General features: G+C 39.7%; 1 protein-coding gene across 2 annotated transcripts; it reads left to right on the plus strand.

The window, feature by feature from the left end:
- Window positions 1-1,356: 1,356 nt before the first annotated feature.
- zgpat (zinc finger, CCCH-type with G patch domain) lies at window positions 1,357-6,261 on the plus strand. Of its 2 annotated transcripts, none has more exons than XM_069660458.1 (7): window positions 1,357-1,483; window positions 1,893-2,572; window positions 2,789-2,922; window positions 3,160-3,324; window positions 3,539-3,661; window positions 5,060-5,474; window positions 5,901-6,261. In XM_069660458.1, the coding sequence occupies exons 2-7, from the start codon at window positions 1,953-1,955 to the stop codon at window positions 6,037-6,039; spliced, it is 1,596 nt and encodes a 531-aa protein (XP_069516559.1). In that variant the 5' UTR covers window positions 1,357-1,483; window positions 1,893-1,952; the 3' UTR covers window positions 6,040-6,261. The 2 variants fall into 2 exon arrangements, with proteins under 2 accessions (XP_069516559.1, XP_069516560.1); XM_069660459.1 differs by having other exon boundaries at window positions 1,458-1,483; window positions 1,773-2,572.
- The last annotated feature ends 11,439 nt before the right edge of the window (window positions 6,262-17,700 follow it).

Consider the following 17,700-nt stretch of genomic DNA (forward strand, 5'->3'; position numbering starts at 1 on the left):
TATTTATTATTATTTATTTATATTTTTTGTTTTTCTGATTAAACCTTTAATGGTTGCCTTCTGCATTGACATAAACTACTGAGGTGATGTTTAAAACCTTTGTTTTTCAAAAGATTGTTCTTAAAATTTCTGCCGCTTCCTAAATGTTAGCGATGGGGAAGGAAGGTAGTTCATGATTATTTACAAAACTTCATGACAGTATGATTAGTGGTCATTGTTAGTGTTGATAAAGTGTTGACTGAGACTGAGACTGCCTTGACATTCTGTTTAGATTTGTTGTACCACCAACCAGTACAAAGTTTAATAATGTATTTGCAACGCTATTCTGAGGACTTTTTTATTTTAAGCCAGTGGCCCAGTGTGGGAAAGCTCAAACCGTATACAAATTAGAAAACAGATACATAACAAGATTATGTCCGTGCAGTCACAGCAGAACATCTGTACACATGGATTTAGCTGACAGCATCCAGAAAGCTCCTGAAGCTGCTCTGTGCTAAAAGCGTCAACAGAATGGTAACATACCTTCACATTAGTAGTATTAAGTGGACCCTCTAAGCGGAGCAATAAACCCATAAACGAAGTTTAATTATATGTAGAAAATTCAAATATCACAAACATTGCAAGTTCCTGAGCTCAGGCTAAAATAAACGTCATGATTCTGCGTCAACGACGCCGATGTTTGACGTAGGCACTACACGTCCTTTGACTTCCGTGTTTGGTGAAGAATCTTTTCAAAATAAGAGAACATATAACTGAAAGAAAAAACTATGCCATTAATTAATGCTTTCATTGTAAAAATGTGCACGTTTGATCATATAATTTAAGAATTTTCGTACTGATATGAATATGTAAACTAATGGGTTTTAATACTTTATAAAATTGTAATTATTTAAGAAATTAACCCATCTGTTACATAATTACATATTTTTTAAAAATCATAATATGTATTTCAACATCGTTGCACTACTCATATTTGCACTATTGTCTTTCGTAGGCTTGTAGACACTACTTTAATATTTGATGTTTAATGTAGGCTTGTACATATTACTTCAATATATGTTTAAGTGTACATAGAAAGCAAAAGTCAAATTTCATGTATGTGTACATACCTGGCCAATAACACTATAAAATCAATCGTTGCAAAATGTAATATTTAGATATAACCACCATAAAGCTACCATAAGTATGATGGCTGTATCGAATTGAATGCTCTTGCATGTATTCTTCCACTAGTCTATTCGTTTTCTAGCTTTGCACAGACAGTAGAAAGCAAGAAGCACTCAATGTTTTGAAATGATTGTTTTATTTTGAAACTGTGCACCCGCTTCCGCTAGTTGTGAACCGGTTTATGTTGTGGCTGTGAAGTCCCAGTATGGGAATTTAGCTATTTAAAATACCCATTTTAATAACATAGCACGTCCTTCCATGACACTCAATTTTCCGTCGGTGCAGTGGAAGCCAGAGATGTAGCGTAACCTCGAAGGTAACGCAAATTGTATTATATTTAGTCGTAAAAAATAATGTTAAAGACGGCTAATATTTAGCTAAATCTAGCTTGGTGTATAGCTGGGGTAACGATTTAAACCAATTTGCCTTGGTTCAGTTGTAACTATATTTTCTGCGTCTTTAATCAAAATCACCTCTCTGTCCCTCCAAACTTGATGAATTTCTGGAGATTTACAGCATTCTCATTATACTGTACCTATGTGCCTCTGAAAAATGACTAAAGAAAAAATGATTGAAAAGGACCAATTGTGCTCTCTTGTAATCAGAAAGAAGAACGGTACTTGAGGAGGTCATGATAAAGTCAGCTCGATCAGTTCTTCCATTCATTCTGCTAAAATTACCTTTTTAAATTTTATTTTGAAATCATCCGTCCTCCTTTTACTTAGGTGTCTTGGAGGAGGGTTTGATGCTGTCCATTCCTGTCCAGCATTTTGCCAAGTGTCAGTATGGATGAAGAAACACTTGAGGCGGCCATCTCTACCTATTGTGCCCAGTTGCAACAGGTGGAGACAGCCCTGTCAGCTGGCCTGGACCCCTCCCAGGAAGCAGACCTGCTCCAACTGAAAGAGGACCTTTGTCAGCTGATAGAGCTCACCCAGTCCAGCCTGGTGTCTGTTAAAAAAAGTCAGCTTCTGGCCAGCCTCGAGGACAGTACTGGACTGCAGTCAAAAAGCTCAGAGGCAGCAGCTGACACAAACAGTGCAAATGGAAGTCTGGGGAATGAGTTTGCAGCTTTCTACGCTGAACTTGGGGAGTCCTCTGGTAGTAGCTCTGATACTAAAGAGAGGGATAAGGTAGAGGATGGTGTGGAAGAGGAGGAGGAGGAGGATGAGGAGGATGAGGAGGAAGAGGAGGAAGAAGATGAACTCAGCGGTACCAAAGTAAGAGCCCCCTACCGCACAAAGTGGGGGACATTGGAGTATCACAATGCCATGGTGGTAGGGGCAGAACCACCAGACGGGGAAGAGGCACAAGTTAGAGTGCTCTACCTCCACCCCACCCAGAAGTCTATGAAACCTTGTCCATTCTACCTTGATGACAGATGTCGCTTCAAGGATGATTGCAGGTAAAGTACCACCTTTTTCTTTATTTGTACACTTTAAGGTTTTAGGTCGTATACATTTAACTTATCTGTCCTTATCTATCTTGTCCATATCTGCCTTCCTTGTAATACCAGATATCATCTATGAGGTGTGACCCATTTTCCACAAGTTGTGTGTCTATCTGCTTGAAACTCAGTTCTGTCTACCCACAGTGTTTCTCCTTTTCTCTTTCAATGAAGGTTTTCCCATGGGGAAGTGGTGTATGTGTCAGAACTCAGAGAGTTCCTCGAGTCCGACCTCAGTAATCTCGAAGAAGGCTCGTCCTGCTTAGCTCGAAATGAGGACGGCATCTGGTACCCAGCAAAAATCAAAGGTACTCCAGTAGCAGGCCAATTTTTAAAACGTGATTGATAGTATACTCTGACAGGTATGGCAGTAAGTTCACTCTAAGGCTGACTCGTCAAAATATGTAACCGATACATTTCCTCTAAATCTGCAGCAATTAATCTGAACACAATTGCAGAATGCTAACCCTAACCCAGATTGTAGATGAAAAGCTCTCAGTCAGTTTGAATGTCTTGCTGACACCTCATGTTATCTCTCGATGTAGAAATTGACAGCGGTTTCTACACTGTGAAGTTTGACACCCTGCTGCTGAAAGAAATGGTTGTTGAGGCCGACTCCATTATCCCGCCTCTGAGAGAAGAAGACCCAATCTCTTCCGAGTCTGACCTTGACGACACTGGATATGGAGATGATCTGGCATATGCAAAAGGTGTGTATGGATATGTGTTGTCGTTCCCCTGTAAGTCAAATTGGGAGGTTGTCTTTGAAATCTTGACTATACATGCTTCTTTTATTTAATTATCTTGTATTTTATGTGCCATAAATGTTGAACACTTGGTTTTGTATGAAATTTGTTTGATGTCATTTCTCCATTACATAATAACTGACTGGTTCTGTTTTGATTTCCATTTTTTACCCAACAGTTATGGACTCAGCTGTAGACCCCACAGAATCATTAAACAGTGCAAATTTTGGTGGTTGGGAGGCACATACCAGAGGCATCGGATCCAAGCTCATGCTCAAAATGGGCTACGAATATGGGAAAGGTGAGTGCAAGTGCACAGCGTTAACCACATATGATATCCTGAGGTTATAACTTCCTTAACCTGGCATTTCCATTACAAAAATACCATATTTTTTTTACATTTATGGAATTAGAGCTACAATAAAGAAAACTGTTTACATATTTGTTATGTTTATTGGGGAATGCTTTTATCAGCATAACACAAAACTGAACAATGGTGGGGGGGGGAAAGTCCACTGGAATACCTACTTTAGGTAGAGTGGCAATGAAGAGCTGCCGGCTTATTCTCTTTTGTGCAAAAGATAAATAAATAAAATGTAGTTGTTGTTTGCTAATTTTTGCCGCAGATCTAGCATACCGGTAAGCCAGCAGCGTTGGTGCTAAAAGGAAACAAATCCGTCCATACACTTTTAAATTCTCAGTTTTCATGTGAGACTTTTCTTTTTATTAATTTGACATCAATGACTACTCAAACCAGTGAGACTCATGACTAGCTACCGGTAAGACTGGAAAGCTGCCCTAGACGCAGGATTTGACGCACATTTAGGGTGACATAATATGAATAATCATAATAATAATTTGATGTATAGGCTGCACATTTTTTACAGTTACATTTTGCTGCAACAATTATAAATTAAAATTAAAATGTAAAAAAAGTTTTCTGGCAAAGCCACAGGGAGCCACTGGAGAGGGGAATTTCCCTCCGACTTTTTGATGGTCCCTGGGGAAATCTGTACTGCAGAGCCCAGCCACATTATTAAAGTATAAGTCAGCAAAGTGTGAGTTCATCAGTAAAAAGCAAGAAGTAACTACACACTCAAATCAGCTCCCTTTCGTTCTATAAGACACATACAAACAGCTACTGGTCTTCCTCAGACATATAAATAAACACTGGAAGGAAATGAGGGATATAGAATGTATATAATGTTAATGTAATCACATTATCAATTTGCTAAACATCCTTATAACAAGGGAAATAAAATGGATAACTCTACGTATATAATCAAATAACTTTCAATCAATAAACACAAACCATGCAGTGAAAATATCAAGCAGTCATTTATTTTAAGTAATACTAGGGGTGTCATCTGTTAACAAGACACTAGAGGGCAGCAAGAGTCACATGCTTCCACACTAACCAGGACAGGGACAATTAATTGTATATATTGGCCCTCTAAAAAATCATGTCATATCAATTATGGTTCAAGTTTTTTCCTTTTTGTACCTTTTTGTAAAAATACACTTATTATTAAGGAACATGTATGAAGACACTCTTATAGCATGCAGAATACAGGATAACTGTGATTATGATAAATTAAGAAACTCATTAGAATCATATCTTCGCTGTGCCTTGTAGTTATACAAAATAAAATGCAATGTGTCCCTCTTCCTCACACATTTCATACTTTTGTTTTCTCAGGCTTAGGAAAGAAGCAGGAGGGTCGAGTAGAGCCAGTCATGGCAGTGGTCCTACCGAAAGGCAAGTCTCTGGACAAGTGTGCTGAGCTCAATCCGAGACGCACCCAGAGCAAGGCCGGCAAAGATGGCACGCAAACGGGTCGCCCGAAGAGACGCAGAAAACCTCGGTCTGCCACCGGAGGGCGCCAAACCGTCTTTGACTTTCTCAATCACCAGTTAGGAGCCAAGAGCACTGATGCTGCTGAGGGGGGTTCTGCGGCTCCGTCAGCTGCAGCGACTGGGGTGGAGGCTTACAGGGGAGGGAAAAGCACCAAGAGGACCCTGAATGTGAAGGTTTTCGAGGCTGCTGAGAGGGTGTCCCAGACGGAGAGGGAGATCCAGAAGCTGACTGAATCACTGGGCAGACAAACAGGAAGGTCAGTGCTGAGTTCTGTGTTTGTTTATTCATTGTATATTTCTTCAGACTTCCTTGAAGACATCAGCTCAGCATCTGTTATCTCCCCCATGGGGGAGTACAGACCCATTAACAATCAAAACATAACATGTACATACATTTACGCACATACATGCACTGCTCCCAGAGCTATAATTCATGTGAAATATGAGCAGACTAGTTGCTGTGAAGCTTTTGTCAAGCAAACTGGTCATTAATTATTATTCAAAATGAGACGGCTTGTGGGAGTTAAATATAAATAAGGTGTAAATATGTAAATAAGGTGTGAAGATTCAAGATTTTGACACTTGTTTCTGTGGACAACTTGTTCTGGAAAAGTGCAGCTGAAACTATCTTGTCTCCCTCATCTTCCTCCACCTCCTAATCTTTTGTTGTTGTGTGTGCAAAGGGACGCATCCAGAGTGAAGCAGCTGGAAGAGAGGCTGTCAGCGGCTCGCCGGCTGCTGGCCCAGCAGAAAGCCCAGGAGCTGTCCATCCAGAGCGAGCACAGGAAGGCTGACACACACAAGAAGATGACTGAGTTCTGAGTTCTGTTCTCTCAAAGACTTGGAGGATGAAGGGCAGCTCTGCTCGTCTGGAATGAACTTTTGTCCCTCGCCTCTTGTCAGTTATTTGCTACACTGTTTTTTTAAAGACATTTTTCAGCATTATTTCTCACTGACATCATGTGTTTGAGCTGACGGTGGTGCCCACTTTTGCAAAATGGATCATTTCTGTTCCTCATTTTATTTTCAGGGACTGAGTTTGTGTTTTGTGCATATTTGTTTGATTTCAAATTGTACTTTTACAAACAAAATTTTATTTCTAATCAACATTTTGTCTGCGTATTTGTCTTTATCAGAACTAAAAACCCATTTTTAGCAGGTCTTACTCTGCTTTGTGTTGTGTAGTATGTATAGACACGTTATATTTCATAGTTTTTTGGCAGTTTATTCCCCAAACCAGCAACAACAGCAACAGCAACTGTACTTGTGGTTAAACATTCACAAGGTTTCTCTCAATTACACGCTTTCTCTCAAAGTGCCTCCGCAGGAAAAATCCCAGACTAAGAGAGAGTAAATCTAATGGATGTGTAGCTAACGCTGTACGTAAAATGAATGCTCCAACATCTATCGCAACATTTTCCTTTAACAGAAGGGTCACACGATTATACAGCTTAACAACTTATGACAACATTTAATAAAAACATATTTATACAAGTCGACAAGACTTAAAGCTCCTGTGAGGAGTTTTTCACTGGTTATGAAAAAGACTGAAATCAATTCTGATGACTCGATATGACCTACAAAAGCAAACCAGACCATCAGCGACAAGATTGATTATTTCTATATATTTATTTTTAATGCCTGAAACTGCTGGTGGGGGGTAGGTGTCAGACGAAAAGATTAACTGCACGCTGCCTTTGTTTAAAGTGAGTGATTCATATGACTGTTAGAGAAAGCATAAAATACAATAATAAAAATACCACTTAAGCATGTACAGGACAAAATCAGCAAAGATGGCTTTGTCCACAGGGGGCGCCAAAATCAACACAAACTGAAAGTTCCTCACAGGAACTTTAACGTAATAATCTTGAAGATTTTAATTTAAATAAAAGTCTGTTAAGTCACTATCTATCGCTGAATGAGGTAACACAATGCAGCTGCTTTTCCGCTCTCTGCAAGTGTTGCGAGTAAACAGTAATCTACTATGGCTGAACAAACAAAGAAAAGATCGATGACTACAGATACAACTTCAAAAATAAGTTCAAAAAAATTCAAAGAAAAAGAAACAAACTCGACGCTCAGATGAAGGCTAAAGGCTTTCCAGTCTAAAAAGGAAAGCGACCGTCAGCCAGGAAAATCAAGGGTTACAGCCGGAGCCAACCGTGGACGTCACACATGCAACACTGTCTGGATATCTGGGAAGTGTGCTCCCGCAATTACAGTTTATCGCCATAGGTGCCGCCAAAGAGAACGAAACTGAGATCTTCAGCTATGTTAATCTGGCATCTTTAAAATGAAAGATTTTTATGGCTTTATTTATAGAGAGAACAATGGATAGTGTTGGAAATGGGTAGAGAGAATGGGGGTTGACACGCGGCAAGGGGCCGAAAGTGGGAGTTGAACCTGGGGCCACAGCGTTGAGCACTATAGCCTCTGAACATGGGCTGCCAATTTAGCTGCCGAGGTAAACCGACGCTCGAAAAAATGAAAGTTTAATACATCTAATACTCTTTCCAAATGTCCTGTTCATAATGTAGTGTAAGAACATCACACTACTACACATCTGAACACAACTGCACAGAATTTTTAATGTGTTCTTTGTTAAACTTTTTTGGTGAGAGTTTTTTGTAATATTGGCCGGAGGCAGCTTCAGTGATGAGTTCAGTAGTATACCTTGACTTCTGACTGATTTTAAAATTACATCCTCAGGAGTTGGGAGACCTTTAGAAACTGTTGGAAGTGAAGCACCTCCATCGCCCACGTGTCTCACCGGCTCATACACAATGTCTTTGAAGCTACGACCGTAACCCCTCTATTAAATAATGAATTGGAGAGCAGCTTGTCTGCTCGTTGATCGGACACACATTGTCTGTAGGCGGTGACTGGGCTGCGTCTACCCTTCAGATTCTCAAGGAAAGGTTGAAATGGTGTTGTAAGGCAGCTATAGATGAAGTCTTCAACCTTTTATGTTTGTCCTTTATGAGAGTTTTCTACTCTGATAATCTTTTTATGATATAGCATAAAAACGGGGCACAGTGAAACTAGAATTACAGTCTTGCCTCTGCCATATGTATGCCTCCACCAAACAGTCAAGTTACAGCATAACTGAGAACAAAAAAGGGGATCTATTTTATATTGGAAATATTTTAAAGGAAACATTGCCCTAAAACCAAAACAAGGGCATATGTGTGCCTCCATTAAACAGGAGAGTTCACATCACAATCCTTTACAGGAGTGGTATAATAAGAGGTAGGCAATTGTTCGAGCAAGGGGAGATTTTCCTCTAATAAAGTGTGAAAGCATCGTTTCCTTGGATGGATAAATAAAAAAGAAATGATTTCCTGAAGTTTCCTCCAGGCATTGCTGCAATATGGGGTTCACAAGATTGGATGTGAGGCCACAGTGATCTTTGACCACCAAAATCTAATCATTTAATGCTTAAGTCCAAATAGACGTTCATGCCGAATTTAAAGATATTCCCTCCAGGCAGTTCTAAGACAGAGCGAACCATTTTAATGGGACAGAACGAATGGTTAGAAAAGAGTTCCAGGACAAGTTTATCGAGATGTCACTAATCTCTATAAACTGATGACTGCCTATAAATGCAGCATCTGTAGGCACAGGACAAGATTTCTGTATCCAAAGTGTCTCTGTAGTCAGAGTAGAAATCATGTTGGTGCAAGCTTTGGTTGTACGCAAGAAGAACTCTGTGTGCAGACAACATATGCAAATGAATTGGTGGGAATCCAATCCAAGAAAGCATCACTGACCAACAATTTAAATTAATGTAGATGGAAAGATGTCGTCTCTCAACTTCAACTCCATTCTCGCTTCACCAGTTGAAAGTCAGTCTTGAAACAATGACCAGTGAATGGAAAGGGAGTCTTGACCCTGCCTTATCCATTATCCAAATATCTGCTTGCTACAACAGTAGCCTTAAATATTGGCCTTTGCCCCAGAGGCTTTATCTTTGTCTGACCTTAGCCAATGGTTGTCTGAGATTGTGAAGTTAAAGTTAAAGCTTTTGGTGACCCCTGTGAACAAAGTAGTACCTCTTATCTCTTTGCTGATCCTGTAATGTACATGTGTAAGAAGTGTTTATTAGCAGTAAAATCTCCTGCTTTCTTTTCATTTTAAAACATATCACTTGCTGTAAATCTTTGCTGTGGAAAATATAGAAAAAGGCTGATTTGGCAGCGTGCAGTTAATCGCCTCTACTGACGCCTACCCCCCCGGCAGTGGTTTCAGGCATTAAAAATAAATATAAAGATATAATCAGGGTTCTCGCTGATGGTCTTGTTTACTTTTTCAGCTCACATAGAGGTATAAGTATTAATTTCAGTCTGTTTCATAATCAGCTGAAAACTCCTCACAGGAGCTTTAAAGATATAATCTCAATCATTTTAATTTAAATAAATGTCTGTTAAGTCTCTATCTGTCGCCGAACGAGGTAGAACAATGGTGATTGAGCCTATGGCCCACTGATTAAAGCCTTAGCAATTGCATGTCTGGTGCGACTGTCGTGGAAAAATCACAAGCAGTGCCCAGTTAGTGGCGCAGATACAACTTCAAAAATAAATGAAAATCCAAAGAAAAAGAAACACATTTGATGCTCAGATGAAGGCAAACAGTATAAACGAAAGCAACCGTCAGCGAGGAAAATCAGGAGTTACAACAGTAACAAAGGGAGACAACTGTAGCTGTTTGGATATGAGGGAAGTGTACCCGCCCAGTTACTGATGATCGCCATAAGGTGCTGCTAGAGCAGCGATTTTTCAAACCGTGAGACACGCCTCCCCTGGGGGGCTCCTTTAAAAGGAGTGAGCAGAATGACAGTATGAGAACATAAGTCATATTGAGAACAAACAGTCTGTGGAGACTGACGGGGAATCTACACAGGTAACATAGTTGAGGCTTATATTTGACACGTGTGTGCCAAGACAGAGCTGCTCTAATGTTATTCAGTGCTGCAATCTCCAGCAGCAACATATGCTGCACGGGAGGCGGGCGTAATAAAAAGTCTATTTTTCCCGCTGCTGTGCATCAGTGAAGCGTAGAGAGCCATTGACTGCTATGTAAATACATGCCCACAACCAAGGAGTCCATGTTTAACGATGTGATCTCTTCATTTTGGCCAACTCCGATTTCAGTTTCCTATTGAAGTTATTGATCGGCTAAATGAGCAGGTGAGATTAATTAGAAAGAGCAATGAATATGTACATTTCCTCAACATCTGTGTATACCAATCCTATTAATTCATTCGCAATTGACTTCTACATCCTACATAAATAATACATAAAATCCTACATAAATAAATAGAATTAATGCACAATTAAGAAATAAGTCTACAAGTCGGTTGCAAAGTTGTCTTGTTCAGCTGTTTCCAGCAGACAGCACAGTTTTTAGCGTCACTGCCGTCCCTATTTATGGCCAGGAATCGCAACTATCATTGGCTAACTTGAGACTCATCTTTGCTGTAGTTGCAGCTGGTGAAGATTAAGTGACGCTTATGTGCACATTTGTCTGATGTTACAGAGTCTGTGTAGATTCCCAGTAAAGGTGATAATAATAAGAAAGCAATATTGACAATTAGTTAATTGGTGAAATCTGAAAAGGATGCATGATGTGGAGACAGTGATATGAAATGCAGCACTGATGATTTTGTTTAGAGTGGGGGGGGGGCAGCTGCTTTTATGTTCTTTCAGGGGATGCTCACTTTGGACTGTACTGATAAGTGCTTTTACACTACATGTCACATTCGCAGTCACATTGATGGCAGAGGCTGCCACTTAAAGCACCCAACTGTCAATCAGTCATCACATTCACACACCGATGGCATAGGGAGCAATTTGGGGTTAGTTTCTTGCCCAATGACACTTTAACATGGAGACTTAAGGAGCTGGGGATCGAACCACCAACCTTCCAATTGAAAGACGACCGACTCTACCACTGAGCCACTGCCACTTCTTATTATTGCCTGTGTCTATAATTAGATAGTAAATCTCATTGGGACCTGGGGTGGGAGCAGCTGCTTTTATGTTCTTTCAGGGGAGACTCACTTTGTTATACTTTGAAAACCCCTGCGCTAGAGAGAACAAAACTGAGATCTTTGAGATTACAACCTTAAGTTGACCTTTGACCTATTCCAGTTCACCATCAAATTAAATCATTCCATCCAAGAAGACAATTGTGCCAGCTGTAATCAAGTTCACTCTAGGTGTTCAGATCAGAAAGGGACTTGAGGTCACAGTAACCTTGACCTTTTACCACCAAAAACTAATCTTCTTATTCTTCAGTCAAGTTTATGTTTGCGACAAATTTTTAAGATATTAATAAGATATCTTAGGTTGACGAAGATGGGACAGACGAACACACTGGAAGCATAATGCCTCGACCACAGCCTTTGCGGAGGTATAATAACAGAAAAATAATCTATTTGCTGCCTGTGCTAAACTTTTTCAATAAATGGTTTCCTGAAGAACCACGCGTGTTGAAATATGCTGAAGTTTAGAAAGACCCTGAGTCCATGAAAGATAGCTCGAAAACTAGTGACCATCAGCAAGTTACTGCACTCCTGTTGCCCCTCAGGGGAAGGAGATAGTAAATACTCCATGATGAAGCAATAAGAGCAGCAGGGAGATACAGTGCACTTTATCAGCCATCCTCAGAGTCTCTGGATGGAGTCTAGTGGAGCAGAGATCAGCAGCACGTTCAGAACTCATGAGCCCCTGACTCTGTACCCCGAGGGAAGCCCCGCTCGCACTCTGATCTGTTGAGTGGCAGCACTTTGAGATTGGCTGTGACTGGAGGGATCGCACTGAATTTGCTGATCGTCGGGGAAAAAATGGAAAGATGCAGTGTGTGTTGATTTAATGGGATCCCTTGGGGGTCTGTGCTTCACGCTTTGCCCCATTTAAGAGCCTCAGGTCTCTGAGGGTATTGCTGCCCAGCCAGGAGCAGATATAACTGTGTGTGTGTGTGTGTGTGTGTGTGTGTGTTCCTGTCTAGGTGTGTTGTCAACAGTCTTGTCCGTCTGTATGCACTGCACACTCCCGCAGACGTCTGTCTCATGGATGGATCCAGACTGGCCTATTAGGGGAGTTTTTGTCTCTAATCGGCACTTATCTGAGCCCGGATTAAGTGATTAAGGAGCTGTGATGGAAAAATTGATTGGAAAGCCACCTTGACAGATGTTTTACTTAGGAATCCACGCTAAGCTATTCAGCTGAGGGCTGCTAGGCTACAAGCGCTGTCTGTGGAACAAATTTGCAGTGTGATATAGAATTTTGTAATTGCTAAGAAAAATGTGCCATTCATATGTATATAATGTACAGATAAGGGAGATTTTTAGACTGATACTGATACCAAGGGGATGTGCCGCGGACAGTGCTGAGAGTATTTTAAAGTATGGATGAGAAGCGCTCTCTCCAAATATTGTTTCAGCTTCACGGGATCTAAAAAAGAGGTTTTCATATAGGTGTATATCGCAAAACAAATCTGCAGACACCAATATTCCTGTGATAGGCCAATATTGGTAGTTAATAATGGAGACTGATATCTGTTGGCCATTAAAAGGGTAAATGGACTGTACTTATATAGAGCTTTTCTAGTCTAGCGCTTTTCTAGTCTTGCGACCACTCAAAAGTGCTTTTACACTACACATGTCACATTCACCCATTCACAGTCACATTCATACAGTGATGGCAGAGGCTGCTACTTAAAGCACCAAACTGTCAGTCATAACATTCACACACCGATGGCATGGGGATCAATTTGGGGTTCAGTGTTTTGCCCAAGGACACTTCGACGTGTAGACTGAGGGAGCTGGGATCGAACCCCCAACCATCCAATTGAAGGATGACCAACTCTGCCCCTGATTGTCTGTGTCTATAATAAGACAGGAAATCTCATTGGTAAATGGTAAATGGATTGTACTTATATAGCGCTTTTCTGGTCTTGCAACCACTCAAGGCACTTTTGCACTACATTTCACATTCATACACTGAGAGGCTGCTACATAAAGTGCCCACTGTCAATCACTGAGCAATTTTGGTTTGCCCACGGACACTTCGACATGTAGACTGAGGGAGCTGGGGATCGAACCACCAACCTTCCAATCGAAAGACAACCGACTCTACCACTGAGCCACAGCCACCCCTTATTATTGCCTGTGTCTATAATTAGACAGGAAATCTCATTGGGACCTGGGGTCTTGGGGACAGACCTGGTATTACAACCACCACCTCATAGTTATTTTGTTGGTAAAGCTAAAGTTATTAATAATCCCCGCAAGGGCCCAATATAATATTATGTGTTCATAATAATAAGCCAACAGCAAGATATAGCTCAGTAGAGAGGCCACCATACCTTAATGGAATTAAACACAGAGCATATATACATGTTTAAACAGATAGTCTCCTCACAGTGTATCAGGAAGCAGCGAGCAGAATCACCAACAGGTTGGTAGTTATTATATCCACCTCTCCTTGTCTAAGTTAATTATCACATGTGTCAGAAAAGACAATCACTTAATTGAAATTTGCGTTAAAGGTAGGCTACATTTTTTTATTAAGGTAAAGTTAATAACATGACATTTAGCTGTAATTCATAAATATATTAATTGCTTTCTTGGCTAATACAGAGGACCTTTATTAAGCTGCACCATCTGACGTAATTTGTCTTTGTTCAACTATTTGTTACTGTAATTATGTATAAGGAATTCCGAGTGAAAAGATGTCTTATCATTTAATGAGAATTAGTTCGTAGTTTCACAAAGACATCCTCATTTTAATCCAGAAATAATCATTGATGATATACCGCCGTATTGTGTGTCCAGAGGAAACTGGAAGGACAATTGGAAATTAATATCCGTTTATACATGAATCTTATTGGCACGCAGACAAAAGACTAACTAAGCTTGACTTTTATGAAGCTGTTTTTATAACTCATTTGGAGTTGTGACAAAGAGCTTCACTGTTTTTCAGACTTTCATCCAGCCTTCCTCTGCAGACTATGTGCTGCAATCAATGAATAAATTTAGCACACCAGGTATTTCACCGAGCTTAAAGTGCTGTGTTTCCATATTGTGCTTAATTGCCATTTTCTCCTGTCTGTGTTTTTTACATAATGATCAATGCCTGGTCTTCTGCTGAGCCGGTGGAAATGTAAGAGTTTGTTGGCTGAGGTCAAAATTGAGCTCATCAGGTTGGGCATTCAGGTGTAACGTTACATGCTTTTAAATATAATCAAATCAGAGTTTTTACTGACACGGAGCAGCAGGATGCAGATATACCGGAACAAAAATAAAGTGGAATGGAGTTGATGACTCACTTTAAAAAATAATTTAATACTTTTTGTTATAGTGGAGACATAAAGAATAGAGAGAAGCTACTCATGTAATGGATGTTGGATCTTGTTCCTCAGGTTTTGCACACAGTGTGTTGTTGATGGACTCTTTGCACAAACCTGGAGTCTTAAAATGTGAAGGTAGTTTGATAAAAGATGATTAATATGGGCATAAAATGCATCTTTACCTTGTAACAACAGCACATGTGCTTACCAGAAAAAACAGATATTTTCATGGAATTCATGTTTTATCAGTCTTACATTGAATATATTTTAATTGTTTCATTCTTCAGCCATTCAATGAAAACATCTGTCAATGTACTCCTTATCCATTTTATATATTTCTACATTGTATACTTGATATCGACATTTGAGAATAAACCTCTTTTTTTGGCCCTAAATGCAAAATTGTCAAAGGAGAATAGAGCAAACCCCTCACACTGAGAGCTTTCATGAAGTCGTTTCATACCTTTTTCGGCTCAACTGTATTTATTTCACACAAAACGGATGAAAAATGACTAAATGTGTCACTGTTCAAGTGAGACAAAGAAAACCAGGGAGGCTTCCAAGTACACGTCACACCAGAGGAAAAGACAAAAGTAAAATTTGAAATTCAAAATACAGACATGGAAGACTCTGGAACAAAAAGACAGAAATGAAATCTCAATGCAGAGCATATAAAGGAACAGAAACCAGCTTTATACGTGAAATTAAAGAATGTAGAATAAAAAAAAGCTTTTTTTTGAGATACCGCAGAGAGTTGTAGCAGATACTGTCTTTAGATTAAAAAACTTTCCTAATCAAGGTGATGACAGGGGTGTCTGGGAACTCTGCCAAAGACTCCCCAAACAACATATGACCACTGGAAAGACCAGGGACGTGTAGGTAGGTATGAGGACGTGTCTAATTAGCAAAGACAGTATCAAGGTGAATGTGAAGCTACTCAATTAAACTTTTGTGTTAAAATTAATCTGAATAATAATAATATCGATTCTGTTTGTAACGCAATGGCTTAAACAAATTTATTATGTCAATTTGCTATACCATAGTGTCTTACAGCAACAAACTCTGTCACGTCTTTGCTTGCTGGCATCGCTCTCGATGTGTTTGTCTTATTTTACGGGAGAGGATAAACATTCAGAACTGACTTCATTATCAGCCTGTAGCTCTTTCCACTATCTGTCACTGCCAGAAACCTTTTTGTTTCTCAATATATAAAAGTCATTACATTTCCCATCAGATCACACTGTATGGTATACTTTGTAAAATGAAGTGCTGAGGCTGGTTTCCTTTATTCAAGATATGAATACAAATGTCTCTGACTAAATGTATTTTTTGTTGTTATTTTACTTTAAATATTAATTATTATAATTATTAGCTATGGCCTTAAAAATCATGCTAAAAAAAAAAAAAAGACAGAGAAATCATTCCCCTCCTATTCTACTAATTTAACAAGCAATCGACAAAAAAGCAAGGGCATTTTAAGTGGCTGGCGTTAAGGGGAAAAGAAGGTGGATTTAAATCTAAATCCCTCCCTGTTAAAACCATGGTTTTAACAATGAAAAGGCCCAAGAGAAATTTGAAGTAAATTTGTTAATTTAACTGCTAGGATTAGAAAATCAGAGTGCATGTGTGCTAATCTCTATAAATAGATCCGTGCACATAAATTCAGAATCACGGGCGAGAGATAAGATTTCTGGTGTCCAAAGTGATTCTGTTTGAAGTGACTTTCGTTGTACTAAGTTAAACATAAAGTTGTAATCGGCAAAACGCTACCTAGAACCTGTCAGCTATCATCAGACAACCTCTTTTAACAGATATCTGTATATGAATGCACCTCACATTCTCAATCCCAAGTTGTCAAGTACTAACGCTTGTCTCATCCCTTGGCATCTGATACCTGACGTAGAAGGTGCCCTCTAGCGTCTGGACTAAGTTAAATCCCCCCGTTTGTCTAATTCAGTGTAAACCCATCCACAGCAGAATTTTAACTAGAAAGGCGGATAAAGCCTGCAAGGGGTGGTGGTCCGGGTTGATGGATTGGTCAAAAACACAGGACATTGAGATATCATTCAACCATGATGATTCTCTTAACCTTAACCATGTTGTTTATTTAACTAATCCTAAAAACTTCTCATTGTGCGTAAACCTAACCAAACAGACTGTTTCACGTTGACCAGGTGTTGGAAAGGAAGAAACAGCCTCAGCTACTACCTTGTGTGTCTCTAGAACAGCATAACAGTACCTTGTGCGCTGGTAGGAGGAGACAAGGGCCATGACAAAGTGTCAGCATATAACAATTTGATATGAAAATGTGTTGAAATGTAGATAAAAATCTGGTCACGGATGTGGGTTAGGCCCATCAGGGTTTTGCCCTAACCCTAACCCTACGTCCAACTCCATTTTAACGTCTCAAGTTGCTAGTTGGGCTGTTAACAATGCGCTAATGGAAAAGGAAGTTGTCCAGATATCTGCTGGCTACAGCAGGAGCCCAGAAATATTGGCGTGTGCTTACCTAAGCAATGACTGTTAAAAAACTGTTACACCTGAGCAAACACGACTCCTACCCAGATATTCATCCCAGCACTGAAATTGACAAATCAGGTGGCAAAGAAACAAGAATATTTTCTGAATATTTGCTACAGGCATTGCACTGTCAACTGTTCTGCTGTCAAGATACTATGCTTAGACTATATAGATCCTATAGTAGAAGGAATGTTGAAAACATTGTTATTTAAACCAAGCCTTTTTTGGTCTCATAAATATCTTACAGTCTTTCTCGGGTGTTTTCTGCAGTTGTAAATAGGTCAAAGTCTATCCCTCTGTGTTTATAGAAAGGTGACAGCCTGAGCTATACAGCTCAATGTCAAAATGGAGTGGTGCTGATGGATATTTTCTCTGTTGGCCTTTGCCCTCATAAAGAATTTATCTTCCCACTGGAATCAATGATAGATAATTAATCTCGTTCCTCCGTGCATAACCTCTTGATAACCCAGGGCAAGAGCAAAGAGTGCGACTTGTAGTTCCTTTGAAAAATAGAAAATAAAAATAAAAACGATAAGCCATTCCTTTTTTTTTTATATATTATATATGACAGGAAGTCTTTGTGTCAGTGTTCCCTCCTTCAATGGTGAGATT

Source organism: Semicossyphus pulcher, unplaced genomic scaffold (assembly GCF_022749685.1).
Source record: "Semicossyphus pulcher isolate SPU_LCO1_2020_fin unplaced genomic scaffold, fSemPul1.0.p SCAF_13, whole genome shotgun sequence".
Classification (NCBI taxonomy): Eukaryota; Metazoa; Chordata; class Actinopteri; order Labriformes; family Labridae; genus Semicossyphus; species Semicossyphus pulcher.

Bases quoted from the DNA above. Each gene is read 5' to 3' on its own strand.
- zgpat (XM_069660458.1), top strand. From the start codon at position 1,953: ATGGATGAAGAAACACTTGAGGCGGCCATCTCTACCTATTGTGCCCAG. The intron at 2,923-3,159 runs GTACTCCAGTAG...CTCTCGATGTAG, and splicing joins GTACCCAGCAAAAATCAAAG to AAATTGACAGCGGTTTCTAC. The intron at 5,475-5,900 runs GTCAGTGCTGAG...GTGTGTGCAAAG, and splicing joins CTGGGCAGACAAACAGGAAG to GGACGCATCCAGAGTGAAGC.